The sequence below is a fragment of the Pituophis catenifer genome, unplaced genomic scaffold (genome assembly GCF_029215685.1).
Source record: "Pituophis catenifer annectens isolate HBS135680 unplaced genomic scaffold, rPitCat1.0.hap2 SCAF_3, whole genome shotgun sequence".
In the NCBI taxonomy this organism is placed as follows: Eukaryota; Metazoa; Chordata; class Lepidosauria; order Squamata; family Colubridae; genus Pituophis; species Pituophis catenifer.
The window spans coordinates 109386884-109414872 of NW_027256883.1; the positions used below are offsets into that span (position 1 = coordinate 109386884).

Consider the following 27989-nt stretch of genomic DNA (forward strand, 5'->3'; position numbering starts at 1 on the left):
TGATTATGGAACCACCCATTGCAAAGTTCTTGTTATTTGTTAGTAAGCAAATGAATGAATGAAGTGACCATTGCAGCTTGGAGGATCTGATACACAGGTTGTAAATGTTGTTAAAACAATTTTGAATATGATATTGTACTTAACACACATAAGTAAAAATATTTATGATTGAACTTTTAAAAAAGGAAAATTTGTTAAAAATGCAGGAATATTGTTGAATGTTGAAAAGAGAACTCAAGAAAATCACTTGGCAATTATTTACCCAGGAGAAGGAGGAAGAGCTAGTAGTTTTTCCAAACTAAAACATTTTATTAAAAAAGTGTATGTTTTTGTGTGCTATAACTCGCTTTCTGATATGTAGATTTACTGTATGAAATGCTTATGTGTCCATTGGGTAGTTTTACTGTGATATTGAGAAAATGGACTTGTTTTGTTAGATGGATTGAGATGGGCTAGGTTTGATGGTGGGATGTAAGTTGTTGAGATCTTAATAGAATTTCAATTTTCAGAGAGATTCATTTTCATGGGTCCAAGATTATGAAAATGACATCAGTGAATATCAAATAAAGGAGGAGTTTTAGGGGATAAGAATTGAGAAAGCATTCTGAGTCAGCTAAGAAGATGTCAGAATATTGTGGAGTCAAGCATCAGTGGTGCCACTGATTTCTAGGTGTATGATTACCAAAGGTGCAGTCATTTTGGATGAGTGCAAAGCAATAGGCCTACTGTCAAGATATGCTGTGTTGATATCAGCTATAATGTTTTTCATAGCTTGAAATTAATATGTAGGATGTTGGTATATAGCGACTCAGCATACATAGTTGTTAAAATAGGTTTATTAGGGAGATTGCCAATGGATTTCAGACTTCTTAGGAAGTGTGTTGTGTCTCTTACATAGTTAGGAGTCTGAGGGACACTTCATCAATCCCTTGTCATGGATAGATTATTCCATTAATTGGAGTTGCTAACCTGTGCAGGGAGAAGGGTGCAAATAAAATGGCTTTTCCAGACATCTGATGGATTCAGGTTTTCAGATGGCAGTTGGGGATTTACCCAATAGTTTAAAAGACAGTTCTATTGAACACTTCATTAGCTTCTGGAGGACCTTCCTGACTTTCCTAATCAGCTTCTTGCTTTTTTGAGGAACTCTGAAAAATGAAATGAGTGAAGAGATGCTCATGGAAAACAAGAAGCAAATATGATATGACGGGGTAAAAGCTCAAGTTAAAACTATTTTGTCATGATAAGGGCAGTGAAGCCAGATTAATTCTCCATTTTTATTATATCTGTAGAATCTTTGCCAGTTATACTATTGAGAGTGTCCCTTAAGGGCAGGAATGGCCAGAAGAACAAATTAATGCAAATTATGATGACTTGTCTAAGCACTTTATAGAAAAAAATAACTCATATTTGCTCTGAGTTGGAAGCCAGATGGACAGAATCAGTTGAGCTGATAGAGGTCAGGCCCTTGGATATGTTTTGGTGTGTGTATGACTTTATCCTCTTCCCTTCCCTACCCTGTTTAACATCTGAAACTATTGAGAGTGGTTATCCATTACATCTAGGTGAGATAAAAGGGTATGTGGATGAAATGTATCTCTACTAAATGAGAGATGGACTAGACATCCTAGAAGTAGTCTGGATGGACACATACCGGTACTTTCTATATCTGTAGATACTCTATATGGCATGCAAGTAAGTTTAACATTAGTGGTGTTTTTGAACACTATTTATTTAAACTAGTAGAAATGTATCATGAAAGTTGGAAACAGGAAGGAGGATGAGAAACATTTTGCCATACATTCTACTGAAAGATCATTGTGGAATGTTCATACAATACCACAACATTAATTTTAAAAATTGAGATAAGATAGCAATTAGTATATTATTAATTTCTTAATGAATTATTCTGCAGAAAAGTGCTTGAACTATCTTAAAACATGTCTGCATATAGCTATGCTGCTCTGTAGAAAAGTCACAAACTATTAACAAGCTACTTATTATAGCTGCCCAGTTTTGGTATTTTTTTCTATGGAAAGAGATAATTTCTGGGACTCCTCTCTTACACAGTCATAAGTGCCCTCCCAGGTAATCCAATGCTTGGATTGTCTTTTAGAAAGCGCTGCATAGAAACTAAAAAAGAGGAAGTAATAGAATATATTTGATGGCTAAATGAGAGAGAAATTAAGTTTGAGTTACTATCCAGAAATGAATCGTGTTATTTGTAAATTCATAAAAAGTCTGCTTTAAATGTAGTTTGGCTAAGGTGGGGTTTGGTAAAACAATTCTTTGTATCTTTTTATTTACATATGCATTTGATTGAATCATAAACTATCTAGATGCCCTTAGTTTTGGGAAAATTTACCATTTCCTGGTTCATCCTTTGGTCTTTACCACAGAATATATGAGAGGGTAAGCACTCTCGAAGCCTAGGCATTTCTCAGTTGTAAGTAGATCCTTCTTGAAAACCTTCCCAGGCAGCAAAGAATCACGGGAAGTTCCATTCCTTGCTTTCTCCTACAACAGGTGTCTTTGTTCAGTCACCTTCTGCACACATTATCAACCCTTGCTGAGTCAGACTGATAGAACTACAAAGGCGAGAAGGAGTACTTTCAATTCTAGCAAGGATTTTCAACCAGGAAGTTGAAGCCAGAAAATCTTACTTTAAAAAATGCTTTTGTGAAAAGATTCCCTACTCCAGTGACATAATCTGAAGAATAAAGTGGAGGATTTAAAATAACAGGCAGGAATTCGATCCACTGATGAAGAAGAAGAATTACTTGTTTACAATATGGATCAGAGCTGCCTTCATTGGGAAGAAATCAAGTAAGCCCACATTAGCCTCAGCATCGTCAAACTGCATTACTAAAATAGCTTTTTGGATTAAATATGAGATATTTTAATCTCAAGGATTTGTTCTTCATGCTTTCTCTATTTAAACCTATTAAAATTCTGCCCAGTTTCACAGCAATAATATGGTGCTTTTATTTCTCCCTTATTAAAACACAAAAGGTATTCCCAGGTTTGTTATTTAAGTGCAAATAAAATGACCATGAAAGATTTTGGGAGTACTTGCTGAGAAAAATGAAATTGAGGGCAGAGCAAAGTTCTATATTCATTTTGCAAGTGACAAAGGTGACATTTTGCTTTTTATCACAGGGCTAGGCAGGAGAGAATGTTGCAGGAAACCACAATGGAATGAGTCATTTTTAAAATATATTCTATTTTTTAATTTATAGAACACTGTTTTCCAATATTTTAGAAACATAGATGGAAATACAATGTTAAAAGTTTTTTTTTTTAAGTTTTTCTTTATTGGTATGTTGGTCAATCTATCAGTTCTGTGACCAACACCTTTTTCATTAAAAGGATGGGATGTTGCATATAAAAGTGTGTTGGATTTTCTTTCATTTTTGGAAAAAAATAGTTTATTTCTTATGAATGAATATCATTTAAATAAGATTTTATCATCTTACTTTTTGACTAACGAAGAAAGCTTGATTGTGTTTTAATCTCCATTTTAAAAATACCAATTAATTTTTGTAATGTTAGAATAATTTTTAAAAAGTCAAATGTGAATTGAAAACATATCCGACTATGCAAATATGGATTCTTTCCGAAATATCTGGCAGGTTATACAGAAAAATCCCAATCATGACAGAATGCTATTCATGTCCACTGTGCAAATCTTTGGAAAACGCTTAAAACAACTTGCCTTGAGAAATCTGACTCCTCCACTAAAAGGAATCTAGTGTGATTAAATATTGCATTTAAAGAAAGCTTTGTGAGAACATAGGAGATCTTCGCTGTGGACTGAACTGTTCCTCTTTCTCTCGGCTTCTTTTGGAATTACTTTTCTGTTGGAAGATTACTTTATGGTTGAAGAAAACTTAAGGAAAGACTGTTACCATATAGACATATGAACAGGTGTTTCATCTATCTGTGCCACACAGAGACCAAGAAAACTCCCAAAGGAAAAGCAGCATCCAGGAACTGTTCTCATTGGCTGCGGGAGCTTTTCTTTCTTTTTCTTTTTCCTTTTCCTTTTTTTTATATTTTGTTTCTTCGGTGACACTCCCTGCCTAATCACTTCAGGTGGCTGCTGTGAAAAAGTCATACTGAGCTAAGCTGAACTGAGCTAATTCTTCGTCCTATTGCTGGTCACTGCTAACAGTTTGCTGACAACATGATGGAAGAAATTTCTGTTGTGACGGCCTACGATTCTCATGTCTTTAGCCAGCTGTATGATGAAGATTTTCTAGCCAGCCTGGTGGCAATCAGCAAACCTAGATATGTGGTAGGTGTTTGCATTATGAAATATGATTTGCTTCAATTTATTTTTAATGTCTATAATGTGAAAAAAGTCTTCTTCCTCTATGTTTTTCAGCTTTCACTGTTTTAACAGTTTTAACAGTTTCCGGATTGAGATATTGTTTTGAAACCTTTCAGATTCTTTCTTGTGTACAATTCTGAACACCCATGAATTTGGCTATACAGTTCATCTGTAGTGTTCCTACATGAATAAGAGACCCTAAAATTACTGTACTCTAGTTTATTTATTTAACCTCATGCTGTTTAACCTGTAGGACTAGTGAGCTTATTGCACACGCACAAAAGAAGTCTTTTCCACCCCATCTTTCTATTTGTTTGTGTTTGCATAAGGTACAAAAAAGAATGTGAGTGATTGTGTTACATGTGTTTGTGTGTTTATTTTGTTTCACTTGACAATAGAGATTGGAGATAAATTTCATAGAAAAAATTGGCTTTAAAGAAATTCATGTTTCTCTGTGGTAGTTAAAGTTTCATTGGAGCATTAAGTCTGGCTATTGTGTTGCTTCTATAGAATCTGAGTCCACTATACTCTTGAGAATGTTGGGAATGTTAATCCTTAATTTATCTATACAAATATCTAGCTGCACAGAATTTATACTGAATAATCCAGTATATAATAATCATGATTTAAGCACATTCTGTTTGGGCAAGTATATTGCTGAGTAAGACACAGTTTTTATAGCTAGTGTTCTGAGGCAGAACACTACTTTAACTACTTTACAAAATCTCCATTCACCACAAACCTCACCATAATGCTTTACACAAAATATTTACTACCTAATAAAACAAACTATGCTAGAGTGCTTCCAAATAAATTTAATTTATCCTTAACTATCAAGTGGAATACAGACTTGTATCTTTTTCTTTTGTGTAATAGTTTAACAAAATTATTTGTTTGTTAATCGTTTTGGCCTTTCAGATAAAAGCCACTTCTAGCTGTAAATGAGCATTTTTACATTTGCATGTCAAGTAAGTATTTTTGCATATGCATTTGGTGGATAGCCTGATATGCTGAGATAGTACTATGCACAGGGAGATATAAGCAAATGCCAAAAAGATCAATATTCATAATTAAAACTGAAGAATTAAAAATATAACTCCTATTTTGGTTTCCAATGTTTTCCATCCTTCATCCTCATCTATTTAACTCAGAAAACCTAACATCTAATCTGCTGTTTGATTTCCATATAAAATATGTTACCATAAATATATTTTGATTCTTCATTCAGACATGAATATAGATGTGTAAACACTTGTTTTTAAAAGTCACCAGATGGAGCAATTAAATATACTCAGAGAAATAAAAAAAAAAATAGAAACAAGGTTTTATTTCTATAAAAGCATCATGGCAAATCTTAACTTAATAAGAACTGTAAACCTTACATATTATATTCTTAATTATTATATATTAGAATATAATAGCAGAGAAATTTTTAGTACAAATTTCAATAAAAGAATGAAATGAAACATATAACCTCATTTTCCAATAGTTCCCCATGCACCATCATATCAGGACATTCATTTCTACATATAGAATCAATTATTTTTTCATAGTATCAAAAGGACATTGCCTCAGTTTTTGTGTGATTGATAATATTGACCTTGATGATTAAAAGCAGAATCTTCAAACCATTGGACAGCACTAAGGCAAGCTAGCAACCAAAGCCACTAATTAAAATTCTTACTACAAGTCTGTATAAAAATGGCTGATCAGCTTCCAGTCATGGAGGGATACTGTACATAGAGCATAGTTTGGAATGGAGAGAAAGAAAAGAAAAAAAGAAAAGAAATGAAATATATTTGGCTTGAACCCAGCTAGTGAAGGGTTTAGTACTTGACGTCTTCCAGTGCTAGACTTATGAATTTTTCAAGAAAATATTTTCAATCATATATTTTTGTAGAACACCATGTGATCTGACTACTAAAAACATCAGCTGAAAACTGTGTGCCAAAACCCCCTTTTAGGTATATTTTAGACCTACAAATACACTAATTTTACCACTCCTTGCCTGTAACTATCGGTATCCTTTTTGACAGTACTATTATTGTAATACAGTAGTATGCAGTGCTAATAAAACATAACAAATATGTTTTTGGAGTCAGTTTAAAATACAAATGACAGAGTACAATATGGAATTTGTAAAATATTTTTTTTTTAAAAAACTTTTAATGTAAAAAAAAACACGATCATATTATATTCAAGGTTTTTGAAATCCAGCCCTGACAATCTTGAATAATGAATTCATAGCTTTACTTGACATCCTTGAATAGTATTATCACCTTTCCATATGCCAATGTTGAACAAGTTCAAGGACAGAAAATTAAATATCATTGATCCAAGACTGTAATCCTGGAGTTGCACTGTCAATATCAAAGATCATTCTTTTTTTGTTATACCACATGTTTGGTAAATATTCATATAGTTTACATAGTTCTTCATATAATGATAATTTCCATTTTTATTGTGTAATTTAAAATATGGTAAACATTATAGAGGTCTGTAACATAATATTAACAAATGTATAGATTTTAAACCAAGACCCGGCTATAATAGTATCATGTGAGCAAGTGTATCCTCATCCAATTTACACTTCCAGCATAATCAAGTTTTTTAGTCTCTAACTATTCTATCTCTGGCTATTCAGTAAACAGGAAAGAGAGCTTTTTTGTTGAAATAATTGCCTCTTAAGATCAAAAGGAGCATATGTTACAAAAATATTCACCCAATTAATTAACAAAAAGACCTAACCTGACAAAGTTCAGCCAAACAGAAGGTTAGCAATACCAAGTATGTCTCCAAGGCCACCAGATGAGGTGCATTTTCCTAGGAATAGAACCCTCTGGTTCCCTTCCCTATCTGAACACATGGACCAGGCAGATTCCAACTAGGGGAGACAGCCCTTAAGGCAGTGGTTCTCAACCTGGGGGTCGTGACCCCCTTTGGGGGTCGAATGGCCATTTCACAGGGGTCGCCAAAGCCCTCTCTCGTCCCCCCCCATGCCTTCACTTACCCTCACCCTCTGCTGGATTGCCATTGGCTGTTCGCTTACCCCACCCACTCCCAATCTATTGCTGCTTCCTGAGTCCCAGCTGATGGCTAGAGGGAAAAAAACCTGTTTAAATTCTTGCCACGGTGCTTCAAAGGGCCACCCTACAGCTGATCTGTGTTAAAAGAAAACAAATGAGTAGAACGGTGCCTGCAAAAATAGAAAAAACAGCCCCTTTCAGCTTCAGCATAGGTTAATTACCACAAGTTGATTAGATCGGCCTCCCGAATCTCAGCTGATTTGCTCTCAGCTGTTTTGTGCAGGGGTCTGTTCTCCGTTGCTAGCTGCAAAGAGAGCTGGAGCAGATTTTTTTCCCCCTAGCTATGCTGAAAAAGCAAAACTGAAAGTAAAGCAGGGTCTTTGCAGCAACGTGACAAAATGAGGCAGAGAGAGATTTCTTTTTCTTTTTCCTTACCAAAAATGGTAGGTGCAAAACTGCAAACAATGGGAAATTTAGGGCAAAACACAAAAGGAAAAAAGCTCTATTTAACTAGGGAATTGTAATAATTGAAATACTGTTAATTGTATATTGTATTGAAAGCAGAAATGGTTAAGTTGTGGTTTGGAGGAATATATGGGGAAATTATTTGGTTTATTATTATTGGTAAATATAATTAAAGAAATTTAATTTTGTAAGAAATTGGATTGCATGGAAATAATTGGAATATTTATGTTCATATTGATTAATATACAAAAAAGATAGTTATATAACTAACTGATTTATATTAAAATGTTGAATTTGTATTAAACAACTGTATTACATAATTACATAATTAACCAATGTGAGGATGGATATAAAAATAGATGACAATGTGAAGGAGTATAATATAGAATAGAAGGGAAAAATTGAATTTGATTAAGATAAGAGATGAGGATGAAGGGTAATATTGTTTTTTAAAAAAAATAGATGAGGAATAAATATGGCAAAAAGGAAATATAGAAATTGTAAATTTAATTGAAATGACTAAACACTGGTTAAATTTGTGAACCGGCCAAATACTCTGTTCAAAGAAAATACATTGTATGTATGTATGTGTATTTCTAATTATTGCTATTTATTCATATTTGTTCTCTTTTATTCTTTAAAGTTTAACAATTCATTCTTTATCTTAATATCTTTATATTTGTTTGGGGTTGGGTTTTTTTGCTTTCATCTTTTTTATTGTACAGCAATCTTTCTCCTCAAACCTACCACCTCTCTTCTTTCTTTCCTTCTTACTTTCTCTTCCCCCCTCTTCTTCTCCTCCCTACTTCCTCTTCCTTTCTCCTTCTCCTCCTCTCTTCCTCCCTCTCTTACCCTCACTCCTACTCTAATTTCCCTTCCCTTCCTTCATCCCTCTCTATTGCTGTATCCTTTTATGTATTCTGGACTACTCAGAGGGCTGAAAAAGTTATTTTTGACTGGTCCTCGCACTTTTGACCAGTCCTCGAACTTATGACTGTCCTCACATTTTACGTTTTTGCCCTATCTTGTCACCATGGTGAAGAGAAGCAGTTGTGAAATGAGTGACACGGTTGTTAAGAATGCTACAATGAGCATAAATGATGGCCAGTCATAAGTGCGAAGACTGGTCAAAAGTGCGAGGACCTGTCAGAAATCACTTTTTTCAGCCTTCTGGGTAGTCCTTTTGTGCACATGGATACTCAGAGGGCTGAAAAAGTTGTTTTTGACTGGTCCTCGCACTTTTGACCAGTCCTCGAATTTATGACTGTCCTCACATTTTACATTTTTTGCCCTATCTTATCACCATGGTGAAGAGAAGCAGTTGTGAAATGAGTGTCATGATTGTTAAGAATGCTGCACGGGCATAAATGTGAGGATGGTCATAAGTGTGAGGACCAGTCAAAAGTGCGAGGACCTGTCAGAAATGATTTTTTTCAGCCCTCTGAGTAGTCCCTATACACATAGCCATGGCACCCAGTCACATGACCAGCTAGCCATGCCCACCCAGTCACATGACCTCCAAGCCATGCCCACAAAATAAGTCACACCCACAGAACCGGTAGTAAAAAAATTTAGAACCCACCCCTGGTTGGGGGTCACCACAACATGAGGAACTGTATTAAAGGGTCGCGGCATTAGAAAGGTTGAGAACCACTGCCTTAAGAGAAATGTCAGAGAGGTCGCTTAATAACTTTCTAATTCCGCTTGGTTCCTCAAATACCATTTAAAAATAGAAGTCAAGATGAATACTAGTGATAGTGTTGAAAACGGGAAAATTAAAATTCCCATCATATGACAGTAATTTACATAAAGAAATTCTGAAGGGTTGCCCTTCTCATTTAATCTGCCTAAAATTCATGGAAAGCAATAGCAAAGGAAATACATCATAAACAAGGGAAATGAAGCAATGCTTATTTTATAAAATATCAAAATATAAAATAAAATACCTTCTATAAAATGTCCTGGAATTTGACTTTTACTATCAAACATGCATATGTATGTATGTATGTATGTATGTATGTATGTATGTATGTATTATAAATTAGCCATTTAATCTTGCTTAATATTCATCCCTTTGTAATGTCAAAGACCCCATCCATCAGGCAACATGGGGCGTTTCACAGATAGATTGTTTCCTGGGCCCATTCTGCAGTCTCAGAAGTAAATTATATTTTGTACATCATCCTATGGTATATATAATTCATTCAAAATATAATCAATTTTTATGTGAATGGACAAGATATTTTGTTCAAACTAGTCTGTTTTCTATGTTTCATCCTAAAAATGAAATATCTCCTAAAACAATTAGCGAAATATTTTAATAAGATAATGGAAATAATGCATACAAAGGCCTACTTCAAAAAACACAGGTAACTGGTGAGCTTTTTGAAGACTATAAACAACAGAAATCGCCCTTGAAACTGAACATTTGACTATGTGGATTGATGAGACACGAGGAAACCTGGTGGGCCATTCTGGATTATAAATGCTGCTTGATAGAACATCTTACGAGGTGAAAGAAGAAAAGTTAAACAAGACCTACAAATTCAGAAAATTGAGAGAGAGCAATTTGGCAGATCCTGAGGACTATAAACATTGTGTATTTTGAGGAACAGTTCCGGGATTGAGTACATTTTTCTAATATTGACCTTTTGGTGTGATGGACAATTGGGACATTGGGATCTTGGTAGATTATTGAGTAATTCTTAGCCCATTAAATTAAAGTAAAATGTCACAACTGGGAGAATTAGATGCATCTCAAAAAGAAATACTATTGATCCTTCAGTGTATTCAGGAAGTAAGTAAGTAAGCTTTATTGCGGTCAGAGACCAAATTAAAATAGACAAAGAAAGGGAGCATATTTTACAAATATGGATAGATCATGGGACAGTACACCATCTACTGCCTCAAATACAATCTGTACTGTCAATACTAGTGATCCTCTGCCATCGGGCTTACCCGTCTCTCTTCCTGTTTTTTTCCAGCCACAACTGCAGCAAAAAATTCAGGAAGCTATGATAAGGAACCATAGGGAGATGAAGGAACTGATACATGACATAAACTCTCCGCAAATGATAATGAAAAATGAAAAATGTACAAGAAATTCAAGAAATAGAGAAAGTAGAAAGAGTAGAGGAAGAAATAGAGGAGACAAATCAACAAATGATACAAACAGATAAAGATGAGGAAGAGATAGTAAAAATTCCTGAAACAGAGCAGGCAGACTATGCTTTAAGAGCTCAAAATATAGAAGAGGACAAAGAGAAAGAACTCCCAGGAATGATGAAAGAGTCATTTATGGGCATGCTGGAGATTTGACAGCGAGAAGTAGATGTAGAGGCAGATGAAATATTTAGATTAAATAAGAGTGATGTAAGGAGATGCAAGAAACCAAGGAGGACTATGGAAGATTGGTCAAAAAACCAATAAGAGATGAAATACTAAAAAGGGCAAGAGATGATGGATAGATATAGAATACTTCTTAATATAAGATTTGCTTGATTAAAAGTTAGAAAATAGAGGTAGAAATTAGAAATGGGGAAAATATTACTAGGTATATTGCTATATAATATATTACAATTAACATGTAGATGCAAATGTTAGAAGTTGAAAGACTATTATCAGATATATCTGAATACTTATTATTGTCATTAGTATTGAGCATAAAGTAAATTGATCATTATTATTATTTCAACTATTATCATTAATATCAGAATTATTATTTGTAAATGTAAAATGACTCAGACAATACACTATTCATTAAGCACATATGTATGTTTAAGGAAAAAATGGATAAATAAAACTTTAAGAAAAAAAAGGAAATACTGTGAATGTAGACCAGGGGTGTCAAACTCAAGGCCTGGGGGCCAGATCTGGCCCATGGGATGCTTAAATCCGACCCATGGGGCCACCCTGGAAACAGCAAAGGACCAGCCCATGGTGCCTCTGCCAGCAAAAACGGAGCTCCGTTTTTACTGGCAGAGGGTTTCAGGAAGCTGTTGCAGCCAAAAACAGAGGTCAGGAGTCCATTTTCGCTGACAGAGCGCTTGAGCCACGACAGGCACCTCTGACATGAGTGACATCGAGCTGGCCACGCCCACCCTGGCCCCCCAAAGTCAAACACAACCCTGATGTGGCCCTCAATGACCCCTGATGTAGACAATGATGCCTTTTTCTATAGATTTTTTTTAAAAAAAAGGTTGGATCAAAATTCCTTTCTAAAATAAATAATGGAGAGGATTTGTATTAATTAACATTTATCCAATGAATTATTCGTTGTGTTCTTTATTAGAATATTCAGTACATATAACTAGAAAGATAAGTAATTTTTTTTCTTATCTCATAGAACCTGATTTTGGAACAAAGCAAAAAAATTAACTTTGTCTACAAATATAGGTTCCTAGTGCTGTTCTTTGATCTGTTTCTGAAAGACAGCGATCTGTTAAGCTAGTGAATGTAGTGGGTCTTATTTTATCACTTTTTGAAAATTAGTCTTCATATAATGCTAAAATGCTTTTTCTGACTATAATATTTTAGAAATATTAAAATATTGACTGGTAAAAGGCATTTTAACAAAAACAATCCTTTAATCCTACATTGCAAGAATGTATTGCTATGATACCACAAAATAATTGTGGCTTCTTTTCTTGTTAAACCAATAACTTTGAATGTAAGAAGTACTGTATGTAGGCATTTTCAATAATACTTTTTTTTTCAAAGGAAAAGGTTGTTTTTGCTGCTCTAAAATTATTTTGTTTTTAAATAGAGAGGAATTATTTTTGTATGGATTAAGTAATCTCTATAGCATCAGAGCAGTGTGAGAAGCTGCAATTGATTAACATGTTTCCACGCTACTTTAGAATATGAAATGGCCTTAAAATAGCATTGATTTCAACCTTATCTCCCTGGAGATTTTGTATTTTTTATTTTAAAATTCTGGAATTTTTGTCTGTACCAGAGAAAATTTAAATAGCTTAATAACTTTAAGTAACTTCTTCCCTCAAGACGATGCTAAAGCATTGCATGCCAAAACAACTAAACATAAGGACAGTTTCCCCCCTCCCTCAGGCCATCACTCTGATAAACAACTAATTCCCACAACACTTTCAAACTACTTAGTAGGGCTGTATTACTATTATCCTTCTCATCTTTTGTATTACCTATTTCCTTATCTTCTTATGACTATAACCAGTGGTGGGATTCAGCCAGTTTGCACCACTTCGGGAGAACCGGTTGTTAACTTTCTGAGCAGTGTGGCAAACTGGTTGTTGGAAGAAATCATTAGGGCAGAGAACTGGTTGTTAAATTACTCGAATCCCACCACTGACTATAACTTTGTTGCTTGTATTTTACAATTTATATTGTTTTATTTAGTATCCTAATATAATTTATGTTGATTGCTTATTTAGCATCCTATGACTATCACTAAGTGTTCTATCTTATGATTTATGATGAATGTATCTTACGATGATTATGATCATGATTTATCACTTGTTGCTTGTATGTACACTGAGAGCTTATGCACCGGAGACAAATTCCTTGTGTGTCCAATAAAGAATTCAATACTGTTCTATTCTATTCTATTCTATTCTATTCTATTCTATTCTATTCTATTCTATTCTATTCTATTCTATTCTATTCTATTCTATTCTAGGACAGATAAATAGATCTGTGCTTCTTATTAATATTTAATTGTGACTTTTCTTCCATCTTTGAACAATGCACATGTTTTCAGCTTTGTATTTACATGTGACAAGGTACAATATCTTATAAATATATATATATATATATATATATATATATATATATATATATATATATATATATATATATATATATTATTACTGTTTCATTTAACTTATCTTTTTGTGAAGAAATATTCCCAAAACAGAGCAAAATTTAATATTTGACTTTTTGTAGCCATCCATTAATATATTTTAGTAACTGTGAGGTTCTGGTATCTTTCTTTTATCCTATTCTAATTCTATGTTAGGCAGATTAATTAAAATATTCCAATTGTATCTTAAAAATGTAGTGGTGGGCTGTTTGCAAACCTTATTGTTGCCGAATACTGAACAGTTATGAAGAATTTGAATGAAACTTCATAATCTCAGATCTTAATATTTCTAAAAAGAAAATAACATATTCTGTTAATATTTTTCTTCTGTAACAAATTAACAGATTTGGAATCATAGTTTGAGAAATAGTCATATTCGCCTCCAGGCTCTCTCTACAACATCCATCAGCATAGTGAATACTGAGAGCTACAGGAAGGTTTTGTTCACTCCATCTGGAGGGTATGACAGTTTTGCTGTAACAGTAGAGGAAATAAAGAGTTAGATAACTACATTAAAATAATTGTTCAGCCAGATCAGTCAGAAAGCTCAGTTAGCCCAGTATTCCATAGGGCCAACCGAATGCATTTGGGAAACTCACAGGCATAAAGTGGGATCCTTTCTTTTACTAGAAAGTTTGCTTCCCAGAATCCAGTATTTCATATAGTATGCTACTTATGATTCAGAAGACAATATAGCACCATTTAGTCAAGCCATCGTTAAACTCTATTCTCTGTGAATTTCTTTTTGTAAATTATCTAAAAGGATGTCCATTATATCTGATAGTAGATAATTTCACTGTTTATACATTGTGCAAAAAAGGACCTGTTTTCCTCGAACCCCTCTGCATTAGACATTGTCTGGATGCCCTACAGGCTCCACTAGTACTGTGAGCTGGAGACCGAAAGTAATTTCTGTCTGGGCATTTGATCATTTCGCATATTCCATAGCATGCCTGACCTGCCTCATCTGCTTTCACTAAAAACACCAATTGCTGTAGTCTTTTCTCCTGAAACATTGGCTCTAGTTATTTCAATATTTTAATTGATCTTTTTTTCTCTTTTCTTTTTCTAGTTTAACCGCTTTCTGGTATGCAATATTGCAAAGTATGATTACATTGTCAATTCATGTTATTACGTGGGCTGTTTTATTTTCCATTCATTTCCTAATAATTCCTGATATAGGAATTTGTCCTTTTTAAGCAGCCAATCATGAGATTGAAATTTCCATTGAGCTGTCCATCATTACGTCAAGATTCCTTTCTATTCAGTCATTCCCAAATCCAGTAAGGTACTGTAGGCAGTACCTTATGGAAAATATTTAAAAAAAAAATTAGTTGTTTCGCTATAACCAACTATAATGCTAGTATTCCTCTGAAAACCTGCACCATAATTACAGATATTTATGTATAATCCACCAATTGATATTTGCACATATTTGCATCATCCTCATTTTCATTTTTATGTAGTATCATTTATAAAAAGCTATTAAAGATATGGTTATTTATTCAGCAGCGAATTAACACTATAAATTACACCCCCCATCTCATATACCATATTATTCGCTTTAATGGTAGTTGGTTCCTCATCATTTTATTCTTTCCTCCCTGTATTTACTGATGGTTCTGTTGATCAGAGATAGTGATAAAACAGCTGAGAATACAAGACAGGCACTCATAGAGAGGTATCCTAGCAACTCACTGTGCTACAAATATGCTCTGTCCCCAAGTGGAAAATAGAAAAAGAATAGAAAGCATTCTGGTGAGCTTTGCTTCTATTCCTGCAAAATCTGGCTTTTGAGTGATCAGTTTTGAGCCAAGGACACAAAGAAAAGGGGATTGTGTGTGTCTCTGTTTGGATATATGTGAGAAATAAAGACATCTATTTTGCTTTCAATGGAATTTGTGAAAATATCTAGGATTTTCGTTGAACTTTCTTGCTGGGTTGGGGTTATCTGGGTTAACTATTTTCTGTGTCAGCTTCATTTATGTTATCTGATTTGTGGAGTTGCACTGTATGTAAAGGACCACTACATTGCTACAGAAATGCATGGAACCAAAGACGAAAACCTCCTAGAATGCATATCCCAATGATGCCCTTGAAGTGATGTCCCGGTGCCTAGAGGCCATGCGGGTCTGGATGGGGAGAAACAGGCTTCGACTCAACCCTTCCAAGACCGACTGGCTGTGGCTTCCGGCGTCCTGATATAGCCAGCTGGTGCCATCGCTGGCTATTGGGGGCGAGTTAATGGCCCCCACGGAGAGGGCTCGCAACTTGGGCGTCCTCCTGGATGCATGGCTATCTTTAGAAGAGCATATGACGGCCATGGCCAGGGGGGCTTTTTATCAGGTTCGCCTGATTCGCCAGTTGCGTCCCTTTCTGGATCGGGACTCCTTACGCACAGTCACTTAGGCACTTGTCACTTCCCGCCTGGACTACTGCAATGCTCTCTACATGGGGCTCCCCTTGAGGAGCACCCGGAGGCTCCAACTGGTGCAGAATGCAGCCGTGTGGGGGATTATGGGAGCGATGTGGCGCTCCCATGTGACACCCCTCCTGCTGAGCTGCATTGGTTTCCGGTGGTCTTCCGGATGCGCTTCAAGGTGTTGGTTACCACCTTTAAAGCGCTCCATGGCATAGAGCCTGGGTACTTATGGGACCGCCTTCTGCCGCCGATAGCCTCCCACCAGCCAGTTCGCTCCCACAGAGAGGGACTCCTCAGGGTGCCGTCAGCCAGGCAATGTCGGCTGGCGACCCCCAGGGGGAGGGCCTTCTCTGTGGCAACACCTGCCCTCTGGAACGACCTGCCCCCGGAGATACGTAGGATACCAGATCTCCGTGCTTTTCGCCGTGCCCTCAAAACTTCTATTTCATCAAGCTGGGCTGGCGTAACACCCCCCCCCCCCCTTAGATATTTTTAATGGTAAATGGATTTTAGTCGGGAGGTTTTAAATTTTGAGCCAAAATTTGTTTAATTCTTTTAAAATTTTAAATTTTGTATTGGGATGTTTTTTATTCTTGCCTGTGCACCGCCCTGAGTCCAGCAGGAGAACGGCGGTATAAAAATTTAATAAAATAAATAAATAAATAAAATATGGGTCAATATAAAAGAAAAAAAAGAATGACATTGCCATAGGTGTAGACTACAGGTCACCCAACCAAACAGAAAAAATAGATTTACTTTTTGGCAACCAACTAACAAACATATGTAGGAAACACACTACAATAGTGTGCACCGGAGCACCGGGGAATTACCAGAGGACTGGAAAAAGAGAGAGCTGATATGGTTCCCATCATCAAAAAAGGGGGAAAACACAGACCCAAAAAACTACAGACCAATCAGCCTAACATCAATACACGGGAAGATACTGGAAAAGATAATAAAAAACCAGATCTGCCAACATCTAGAAACGAGTAAAGTAATAACTAGAAGTCAGCATGGATTTGTTAAAAATGGATCATGCCAAACCAATCTTATTTCATTTTTCAACATAGTAACTAAATTAGTAGACCAGCAAAATACTGTGGACATAATATACTTAGACCTGAACACTGGGCCTTATCTAACAAAATGATATTCAGTGTAGAGAAAAGTAATGTCTTATACTTAGGCAAGAAAAGCCAAAGTACACATATAGACTGGGTGAAACCAGGCTTAATAGCAGTAACTGTGAGAGGGATCTTGGAGTCTTAGTGGACAACAAATTAAATATGAGGTAATAGAGTGCGGCGGCAGCCAAAAATGCCAATGCAATCCTAAATTGCATTAACAGGGATACAATCTAGATCAAGTGAGGTACTAGTACCACTCTATAAAGCCTTAGTAAGACCACACCTAAAGTACTGCATCCAGTTTTGGTCACCACACTATAAAAAAGATGTTGAGACTCTAGAAAGAGTGCAGAGAAGAGCAACCAAGATGATTAGGGGACTGGAGGCTAAAACATACGATGAATGATTGCAGGAACTGGGCATGAAGAAAAGGACCAGGGGAGACATGATAGCAGTGTTCCAATATTTGAGGGGCTGCCACAGAGAGGGAGGGGGTCAAGCTATTTTCCAAAGCACCTGAAGGCTAGACAACGAATAATGGATGGAAACTGAACAAGGAGAGATTCAACCTGGAAATAAGGAGAAATTTTCTGACAGTGAGAGCAATCAACCAATGGAACAGCTTGCCTTCAGAAGTTGTGGGAGTTTCATCACTGGAAGCTTTCAAGAAGAAACTGGATTGCCATCTGTCAGAAATAGTGTAGGGTCTGCTTGGGGGGGGGGTTGGGCTAGATCTGTGATGGCGAACCTATGGCATGCGTGGCACACAGCGCCCTCTCTGTGGGCACATGAGCCATCGCCCCAATTCAGCTTCGCTGCGCATGCATGCACACCTCCTGCCGGCCAGCTGGTCATCGGGTCTCTGCCACACATGTGCAGAGGGGCATGTGCGGTGGGCTGCGCACACATGCGCAGGGGCCACACACGCATTGCATTTTGGAGGTTCAGGCACACGCACACACATTTGCACTCACACGCTTTGGGCACTCAGTCCGGAAAAGGTTCGCCATCACGGGACTAGGTGATCCACAAGGTCCCTTCCAACTCTGTTAATCTGTATAAAAGCTGAAATTTTTCAAATTCAAGTTTTGGAGTTTTTCATTTTTGTTTTGGCAGTTATCAGAGTCATTTGAAGTGGACAGCACAAGTTTTAAGACTGTGTTTACAGACCTCCCATCAAGAGAACTCATTTTAATAATATTTAGAACTTTGGATAAGTTACCTGTGTACATTGCTTTAGGCCGACTGGTAAGACTGTGGATGGTTAAACCTTCTAAATCAGCATTCCTGCTCCAAGGAAGCAGCTAGTCAGAGGAGAAAACAGCAGGTGTTCCAGTAGGAGATTTAATTAATAGTCAATTATCCTTTTTGTTTAACAGCCAGATGACTTTGGAGGACATATTTGCTGCTACTAGTGCACTGAGGCCTCATGATTGCCTCAGCCTGAACATTCACATTATTCTCTGTATGCAGACTGACCTATTTTGGCCAGCTTCATTGCCTTTTACTTTCTTAGATTCAGCTTACCTTTATGTTTTTAGTACCTGGAACAGGTACCAAATACTTCTATGCTTCTATACAAGCAACTATCATTGTCCCATTACTTTACTCTGTACATAGTGTAACATGTCACTTTGTTGTGCAGAATGAGACAATTCGCTGTGGCCAACTCACCATAGCCATCTTGCTGCAGCCAACTCGCTATGCGATAACTCGCTGTGGCCAACTGGCCATGAGACAAATTGCCACAGAAAATTCCATGCAGGATAGCTCAACATGATAAATGTTATCTGTTACTGTTTCTTTGACATTAGTTCCATTTTTGTCAATGGAAATAATGTCAAAGAAACAGTGGTGGATAACATCGCATTGAGTTATCACACATGAAATTCTCTGCGGCAAGTTGTCCTGTGGTATGTTGGCAGGGGCTGTTCCTCTGTCCTGGTTCTGTTAGATCTCTCAGCGGCTTTTGATACCATCGACCATGGTATGCTGCACCGGCTGGAGGGGTTAGGAGTGGGGGGCACCGTTATGTGGTGGTTTGCCTCCTTCCTCTCCGGCCGTACGCAGTCTGTGTTGGCAGGGGGGCAGAGGTCGACCCCAAGGCGCCTAGTCTGTGGGGTGCCACAGAGGTCGGTCCTCTCGCCCCTCCTGTTCAAAATTTATGTGAAGCCGCTGGGCGAGATCATCCTTGGCTTCGGGGTGGATTTCCATCAGTACGCAGAAGACACTCAGCTGTACATTTCCACCCCAGGCCACCCCAATGATGCCCTTGAAGTGATGTCCTGGTGCCTGGAAGCTGTACGGATCTGGATGGGGAGGAACAAGTTCAGATTTAACCCTTCCAAGACCGAGTGGATGTGGTTTCCGGCGTCCCGTCATATTCAGTTGACTCCATCACTGACTATTGGGGGTGAGATCTTGACCCCCCCAGAGAGGGCTCGCAACTTGGGTGTCCTCTTGGACTCACAACTGTCCCTGGAAGACCATCTGATGGCTGTGGCCAGGGGGGCTAAAGCGCTCCATGGCATGGGCCCTGGGTATCTACGAGACCATCTTCTGCCACCGATAGCCTCCCATCGACCGGTACGCTCCCACAGAGAGGGGCTCCTCCGGGTGCTGTCAGCTAGACAATGCCGGCTGACGACTCCCAGGGGAAGAGCATTCTCTGTGGAGGCCCCTACTCTCTGGAATGAGCTGCCCCCGGGAGATTCGTAGGATTACCGACCTGCATACCTTTCGCCGTGCCCTAAAAACATTACTATTCCAACAAGCAGGGCTGGCCTAAATAATAATAATATTTTTACTATTTTAATGGCTTGTTTTATTAGAATTTTCGGCCAATTGATTTAATTGTTTTAACTTGTTTTTAATTTTTCTATTGTCATGGTTTTATTTCTGACTGTATACCGCCCTGAGTCCTTCAGGAGAAGGGCGGTATAGAAATTTAATAAAATAAATAAAATAAATAAATAAATATGGCAATTTGGCTGAGGCAAGATGGCACTTGTCTTAGACCCGTTATGTGTGTACAGCAGGGCTAAAATTTCCATTTGCTGAAGTATGTCCTATTTCTCATTAATTTTTCCTATCTTCATATTGTACTGTCATGATGTGTACATTTTTGTAGCCTCATTTTGCCATACTCCCACTGCCTATCTGTAATTAAAACAATTATACTTTAGTTTGTGTGGTTTATATTATAATGGGAGAAGCACTACTCCCACACAAATATTATGGGTCTTTATAGGAGGTGCAACCGAAATTTCAAATTCATATTGATGGAAGCCACCTGTTTTTCAAAATAATTTTCTTAGTTATAATCGCACACATTTGTCCCAAATCCCAAATTAGTGCCAGTTATAAAGACACCCCCCCCAAGAATCCCAGTCCATCTTATTTTGAGATGGGTACTTAGCTGCTGCTCTTAGCACTGGGAAGTGTGATCCCCCCCCTTTAATAATAGAAATAATAAAATTCCATTGTGAATTGAGTTATAATCCCTACTTTTAGCCTCATAATTAGAACACTGTAGCCTTGTTGGGGAGAAGTAACATATCTACTTTCATTTGAAATGTACTGGCAGTTCTTTGTAAGATCAAGAGACTATTTTACTGTTGATGGTGATGGTGATGGTGTACAATAGCTCCTACTTCTTTTAGTCCCTATATGTCTTGCTAGAGTAGTTTTTCACCTTGAATGTTAACCTTAATATTTTTGTTATTTATTTTTATTAACCTACAGGTGCCTACAAAGAAGCTGAAGAAATATGAGAGAGAATATCAAATGATGAGGGAGAATCAGCTGCAGCAGGAAGACCCTTTGGATCGATACAAGGTAATGGGTTGCCATGTGCTCAGATATTTTCCATTAGAACAGAAAAAGATTGCCTTTACAAGCTGAAAGGAGAGATCTGGCAGTGAGTTCACAATGCCTTTGGTGGCACATTTCAAGAGACTTATTTAAAATTCTTTATTGTTAAATTTTATGTTTTACTTGAAGCCATTTATTTTTATTTATTTTATTTAGGAACAACATATAATGTTTTTATTTTCTCAGTTTATATGTTTGTAGGTTATACTTCTGGGAAACTGCATGGCATGCTGAAAAAGAATGAGGGATTCTCTTCTACTGACATGCAAAGGAGGCAAAGAATTATATGTTAGACAAAATTATGTGTGGTTCGCTACCTTAGATGCATTTTGGAAGGCAAATGCTTCCATAATTGACTGGCTGCACTGAATGAATGACTTTTTCCTCTATGGTGCAAATACTCTTGATGATTTAGTAATATTTATAACATTCTCGATTTCATAGACTGAGAGGCAGAGGTGGTGAAATAATTCATTTTATTGAACCACATTTCAATGTTATGTTGGTTACAAGCAAGAACAAAACAGAATTCCTTAGTAAAGTGGAACTCTAGTTTTATTCATTTTGTTACATTTTTGGTCTGAACTCCCATAACTAGTTGCATGGAACAAAATGGCAACCTGAAATTGAAGTTTGAATAGTATTTCTATCACTAATCTGTTCTTCCACTCAGTTGGCATATGTTATATACATATGATACTTCTAGCCTACCTTACAGGGATGTTGTAAGGATTATTGCAGTAATGTATTTGAACCACTGAGTTGTTGAAATGGGTTTTATTAAGTATTAGGACTGAACAATTGCACTCTGTAAAACTAATAGGTCAAATTACTTTCATGTTTCTTGACCTTTGGAAATATTGTTATTCGTGATATGTATATGGGGCTTAGACTGGTAAACTTTTTTTAAAAAATACCCAAATTTATGCCAATTCTTTTTAGACAAGTTAAACCAAATTTTGAGTAATCTGGAAAATTGAATCTTTAATATATTACATTGATCTAAAGCAGAATTTGAATTCTGGCTTAAAATAATGTGGACATGATGTTCATGTTACATGTCAGATTATATAATTTTAAGGTTTATATCTGCACGCACATATAATTTAGAGATTTTTGTCCCTCAAAGTGAACACTGATGTATTGAGGCTTTGTGACTGTTGAATTCTATGAGAGTGAGGTTCTTTATAGAATGAAAAGGAAAAGGAGGGATGAATTAGAATTGAAGATGTTAAAATTGTGACTTCAAACATTCAGGGTTAAATATGTATGGTTATATACAAAAGAATGATTCATTGTTATAGCCAAGGCATTCAAATATGGCAATGTTGCAGGCAATTCTTAAGCCAAATGATTTTCTGTTAAAATGTTTGATTTTGGATTATTACTGATAGCAAGAGGCTCTTCTAAATCTTGAGGGTTTAATTATTATTTTTTATAGCTCTACATTCTTTGAAATGATGTATGTTCTTAATGATAAAAAGAGTAGACATAACTTTGTTAAAGGATTTTTGAGGGGCTGGCTATTAACTACTTTACTTTCACTTTATGTACCAAATAAATTGGAATTCACTTTTTTATAACAATCTGTGGTAAAATGTAAATATTGACAAAAGACAAAATGGAGAGATAGAATTCCAGACCGATACTGGTGTAGATTATAACAAAAGGCATGATTTGATAATAATGTTGAAGAAACTGTTATTTCAGTTTAAATTAATAGATGTATGAGGTAAAGAAACTGCTAATGATTATAGTTTCACATTTTATTTATAAGTCCACAGAGTGGAGCCTGGATAGATTACATATTTGATTCACTAAGTACAGGATATTTTGTGACAATAACTGTACAGGTAATTTGCTATTTAAATATGTGTTATAGTGGGATGGTACTTCCCCAAACATTCTTCAGTTTAATGGAAGTTTAATGTTGCCTTACAACTAGATTAGTTCATATTCCAATCAACAGGACCTAGGGAGCAACCTCTGTTCACCACTAGTTGGAACAGGCTTTTATTTATTTTATTTATAATTTAATTTATATACCGCCCTTCTTCCGAAGGACTCGGGGCGGTGTACAGCCAATTAAAAACACAATGTACATACAACAATAGTGACAGATCATTATCATAGTGAAAATTTATCTTCCAAATAGTTAAAATATTCCTCACAGTGGCCTGGGAAATGGTCCTGTGAGGCAATCCTGATTTCTATATGGTAATCCTTGATATGGGCTTTTATTCATGTTTGATTGCATTCACTCCAAATCATCTTCCAATGCATATCTACCACATCTTTTGGCCCTTTGTCTCCCAGAGTTCTTTAATAAATCAAAATATACCCAGAACCAGGTACAGGCAATGACCACATAGGAGTTATGTGATCGAAGGCCCAGAAATCTACCTATTTCAAAGGCCACCAAAGCCTCAACTGAACCATCTGCCAGATCCCTAGGGAAGATCCCAAACTCCCATGGCGAGACCTCTGATGGCAGTGGGCTGATGGAATAGAATCTGTCTCTCATAAGGAGGAAGCACAGTAACTGGAGAATTATCTGTCCATGGCGATGGACTGATATTAAAATTCTGTACTACAGATCACATCACAATTGCCTTAAAACAAAAGTCAGATCAGCGTGCAGCTATAGTATGTGTTGGGCTGTTGAGGATTTAGCAGAGATTCATGGTTGCCATGGTGTCCACAAACTCCTGAGCTATCCTGGACTCAGTACCACCACTCAGCAGACTGAAATCCCCCAGCACCCTTAGCTTTGGGGACTTTATTGCCAGTTTGGCAGCAGAATCTATCAACTTGGGCAGGGATGATGCCTAAGAGCAGGGAGGGTAGACCCCTGGACATAGCTCTGTTGCCTCTATTTCAATGAGAGGATAAATTGTTGATTTTTAAGATAGCACTTGGCTGGACCTCTGGCATGAAGGGATAGGCTGAATTCATCCAAAGGAATGCAACCCAGTATCAGAATATGTTACTTGCATACTTATATCCAGAAGTCTGATAAGGACTTTTATCCATATTCAATCAAAAGCAATGTAAAGATGGCCCTCTATCCTGTCAGATTGGATAAATCAGGCATTATATTTATCCGAGTTGATTTCTTCCCAGGAATCAGAAGAAAAATTATATGCTGTTAGATTGGTTTCTATTCTAGATTTCTTGATAGTATCAAATAGGCTTTTAAATTTTGGAATTTCAAATGAATTTGGCTTGGTAATCTAAAGAGACACCGTTGTTTGGTGTCTTTTACTGCAGGAAATATCTATCTATCTCTCCATCTTTTAAAAGCTTTGCCAATTCAGAATGAATATATTATTACTTGTGATCTGTATCAACTGGTACTTAACTCACATCACCTCATGCTCCCCAAAAAGTCCTGGTCTGCAAATCAACATAATTGTATTCTTACCATTTCTCTCAACATTCATTGTATCTGTAGTACCAACTGCTGGTTTTCTTGTGCTTCAGTAAAGCAAATACCTCTTCTAATATGATGGCTACACAGTGAAAGGCATCCCAGCTTCCTCTCTAGAAATCTTTTATAGCTTGAGAGTGTATAGATTTTACTCAGGGACCAGTCAGAGAGCTCCATCAGTGGCAGCTCTAAACAATGAGTTTTCCTTGCACAGCTTCAGTCTTGTCAACACTGAAATGGAATTAAAATTGAGTGGCTCTACTCATTGGCTCTTTTCAGAATCAGTCTTATCCACTGACATCCATTAAGTAAAAGAGTCCAGATTGTCCCAATTATTAGTAGAAGTAGAAAGAAAGAATTCTGTTCAAAACTATTTCCTTGATATTGTTAGGATTCAGTATAATCAAGTGAAACCTGTTGTCTGCTACCCAAAAGAAATTTTGGATAACCAAGCAGGAGGAATTTGGAAATGGAGGAAAAACATCTCCTCATTGTTTCTTAAGGATTAAAGGATGATCAAAAGAGATGTTTCTCAGTGTTGAAGACTGCTTCATTCAAAGAATGTTGGATACATTTGGAAACATTTATAATACTGTGAATCCTTTTGTTAACTTTGCAAAAATATTGAAAGACTCAGTGTGCTGCATGTATGCATGCTTATTCACTGATAAGGGTAAAAAAATTCCCACTGTTTCCTGACTGATAATATATTCACAATAAACACATACAGCCTTTTTACAGCTGAGCATTACCCTTCTCTCTTTATGCATCACTGAATGAAAGAGTTTCTAGTTCCACGCTGCCTTGTTGAATTCTTGCACTGTGCCAAAGAATATTGGAACAAAATACTCAGGAAATCAAGCTTGTTTTCTTTAATTTTCTACATCATGAGGCATTAAGAGAAAATAAGAATATTTAAATATATGTTATTGAGTCTAAGTAATAATGTGGAAGTTTGGAGGGTCTGTCACAGTTGGGGAAAAGCTCTTGTCAGAAATTGTGGACAACTGATCATTTTAGATTTACTGAACTGGATGCATCATTTGTTCAGTGCCATGTTCCTGTGTCAGTTGTGTCTTCCTCTGAAATGTCTCTAATCCATTACCATTGAAAAAAATAATCCCCTGGATTATTAGTGTTCAACTTTTATAATAATGCCTGAATTGTGGGTATCCCATTCATAAGAGAGCCAGTGTTTGGTGTGGATGGATGTATAGATATTTCATTGAGTTTAAATGTAATGTTTCTTTGCTGTTCACTTTACTTAGCTCTGATTTTCGTTCTGCGTCATAATGATAGCTGCCATAGGAGTAACTGTTAATTTGTTAGTATAGTAATCTAATGAATGTGGCATACATTTTTTGGACTGTGGTCCTCTTTATCAGACACACTGAAAATAATTGTTGTACTTAAGTGCCCATTATGACCCTGTTTTGACAGCCTGTATGGAGTGAATACTGGATATGTCAATGCAGTTATTGTGTTTTGAATTTAACTCAAATGAGATTTCATATTTATTCAGTAATGTATATACATACGTGCATATTTTTTTAAAGTTCAGCTTTCAGTAATGAATGTGTTTTCCTACCACCTTTTTATTGTTTAGTTTGAAGAGTGCAAATATATGATACAGGAGAGGTTGCCTTGAAATACCTTTGTTTATGTTAATCTATATTTTGCTAACTCGGCTAGTTAGATGTTATTTAAATAACTTACTAAATAATATGATTTTGAGTACAAAGCATATGCCCTGAATAACTAAATCACATTTCAAAGATTTCCCCCCCAAAAAACATTTTCCAAACCTGGTTGTTTCTTCATATTAATAGAAACGTCATTGTTCAGCAGGACTGCAGTTTGTTAAGCAATTATTTCAACAGTGAGTAGTAAAGATATTTTGCAACACTGCTAGATTTCTAAACCTTTTGTTTAGACAGACAGCAAGATCTTTGATACTGCCTTCAAAGTCTGAGTCTTAAGAGTTTTAAAACTTAAGATCTCATGGACTTTGAATATTACATATAACCCAGTGATGGGTTGCCCCGGTTCGGACCAGTTCGCAAGAACCGTAGTAAAACTGGCAGGAGGCTCCGCCCACTGTCCCGGACATCATCAGGAAGTTTCTGTGCATGCGCAGAAGCGTGCGTGCGGTCCCGTTGCGAACCGGTAGTAAAGGTAAGTAGAACCCACCCCTGATATAACTAAAATATGAAAATCTATGCATAAAGGCAGAAAATACAGGAGGCACACTGATTTGATCCATTAAGAAAAATCAGAGAGAGGCAGTTTGGTGTAGTGGTACAGGCCTAGAAACCTGGAGACCATGAGCTCTAGTCCCACCCTCAGCATGAAAGCCAGCTGGATGACTTTGGTCAGTCGCTCTCTCAGCTCAATCCACTTTACAGGGTTGTTGTGTGGAAAGCAGAAGACAGGAGGATTAGGCATGTTCATGTCCCAGCCATAAATTGCTGTTGGTACATCATATTAATAAGAGAAAGGGTTATATATAGTCTTTTCATGGTAAATTTCTTTGATGAAGCTCAGTTACAGTAATAAGTCTCCCAATTGAAACATTCATTTGGTTAATGGGTTTGGAATTAGGAATGCAGAATTTTCTTCTATCTGGCAAGATTTTTAGTCCATGTATTTCAGCAGAAAAATAGAAAAAATAATGGCTGATATATATTCTTACATATTAATATAACTAATATGTAAGAATATATATCAGCCATTATTATAACTGTGACTTATATGAATAATTCAGTCTGTATTTTTAAATTACCTATAGCAGCAGAAAACCCAGTGGAAAATATGAAGTATTTTAGCCCATAAAGGCTAAAGTAGTTTGCAATAATTTATTATGCGTTTATTTTTTTTTTCATTTGGATATGAAACTTTAAAACTCCAAACTAACCAATATCAAAAGCTCTCTTCTACATTTCAAATCAGATTTTTTAAAACTGAAAAAGACATGTATGTATATAGGTGAAAGATGACACACCCAGTTTACAAGCAATAGTGAAATCTACTCGCTTTAAATGGACCAATTGCTGTAGTTGTTTATTCTTCATTTTGGGTAGTGCTGACAGCTTTGTGAGTTAGGACTTGCCTTTCAAGTCTGAGCTTCCTCCTTTCAATCAAACATTTGCTTTAATAGGCCATAGTAGGAAATAAGCTATCTTTCAAAAACGAAGCCCTGGACCTCCATGCAGAATTCTCAACGTGGGGTTTTGTTCCCTTCCTAATTATTGTTGATTTGCCTTTAAATTTCATTGGATTGCTTCTCTTTTTGTTTCTCAACTTTTTATCCATGATTGAAAACGGTAGTTGCTTTGTGACAGTGCTGGAGGTAAGTTTTATTTGACTGTACGGTGTTGATTTGGGGGGGGGGGTGTCTTTGGAAATGCAGTATCCTCCTTGTTAACTGATAGTTGAGAATTCTCCCCCTCACCTTTTCAGTTGATGATGCAGAGCCCT

At 36.6% G+C, this 27989-nt stretch overlaps 1 protein-coding gene across 7 annotated transcripts in view; it reads left to right on the top strand.

The window, feature by feature from the left end:
- Positions 1 to 27989, top strand: part of RABGAP1L (RAB GTPase activating protein 1 like) — a 206876-nt gene that overhangs the window by 160144 nt on the left and 18743 nt on the right. For 4 of the 7 annotated variants that reach the window (XM_070940921.1, XM_070940922.1, XM_070940924.1 and 1 more), the window contains one exon: positions 20954 to 21046. In XM_070940921.1, the coding sequence (XP_070797022.1) occupies positions 20954 to 21046 (93 nt within the window). Of the gene's footprint in view, positions 1 to 4186; positions 4298 to 20953; positions 21047 to 21268; positions 21441 to 27664; positions 27862 to 27989 lie in introns of those variants that run through there. The other 3 variants (XM_070940925.1, XM_070940928.1, XM_070940929.1) reach the window with 3 other exon arrangements.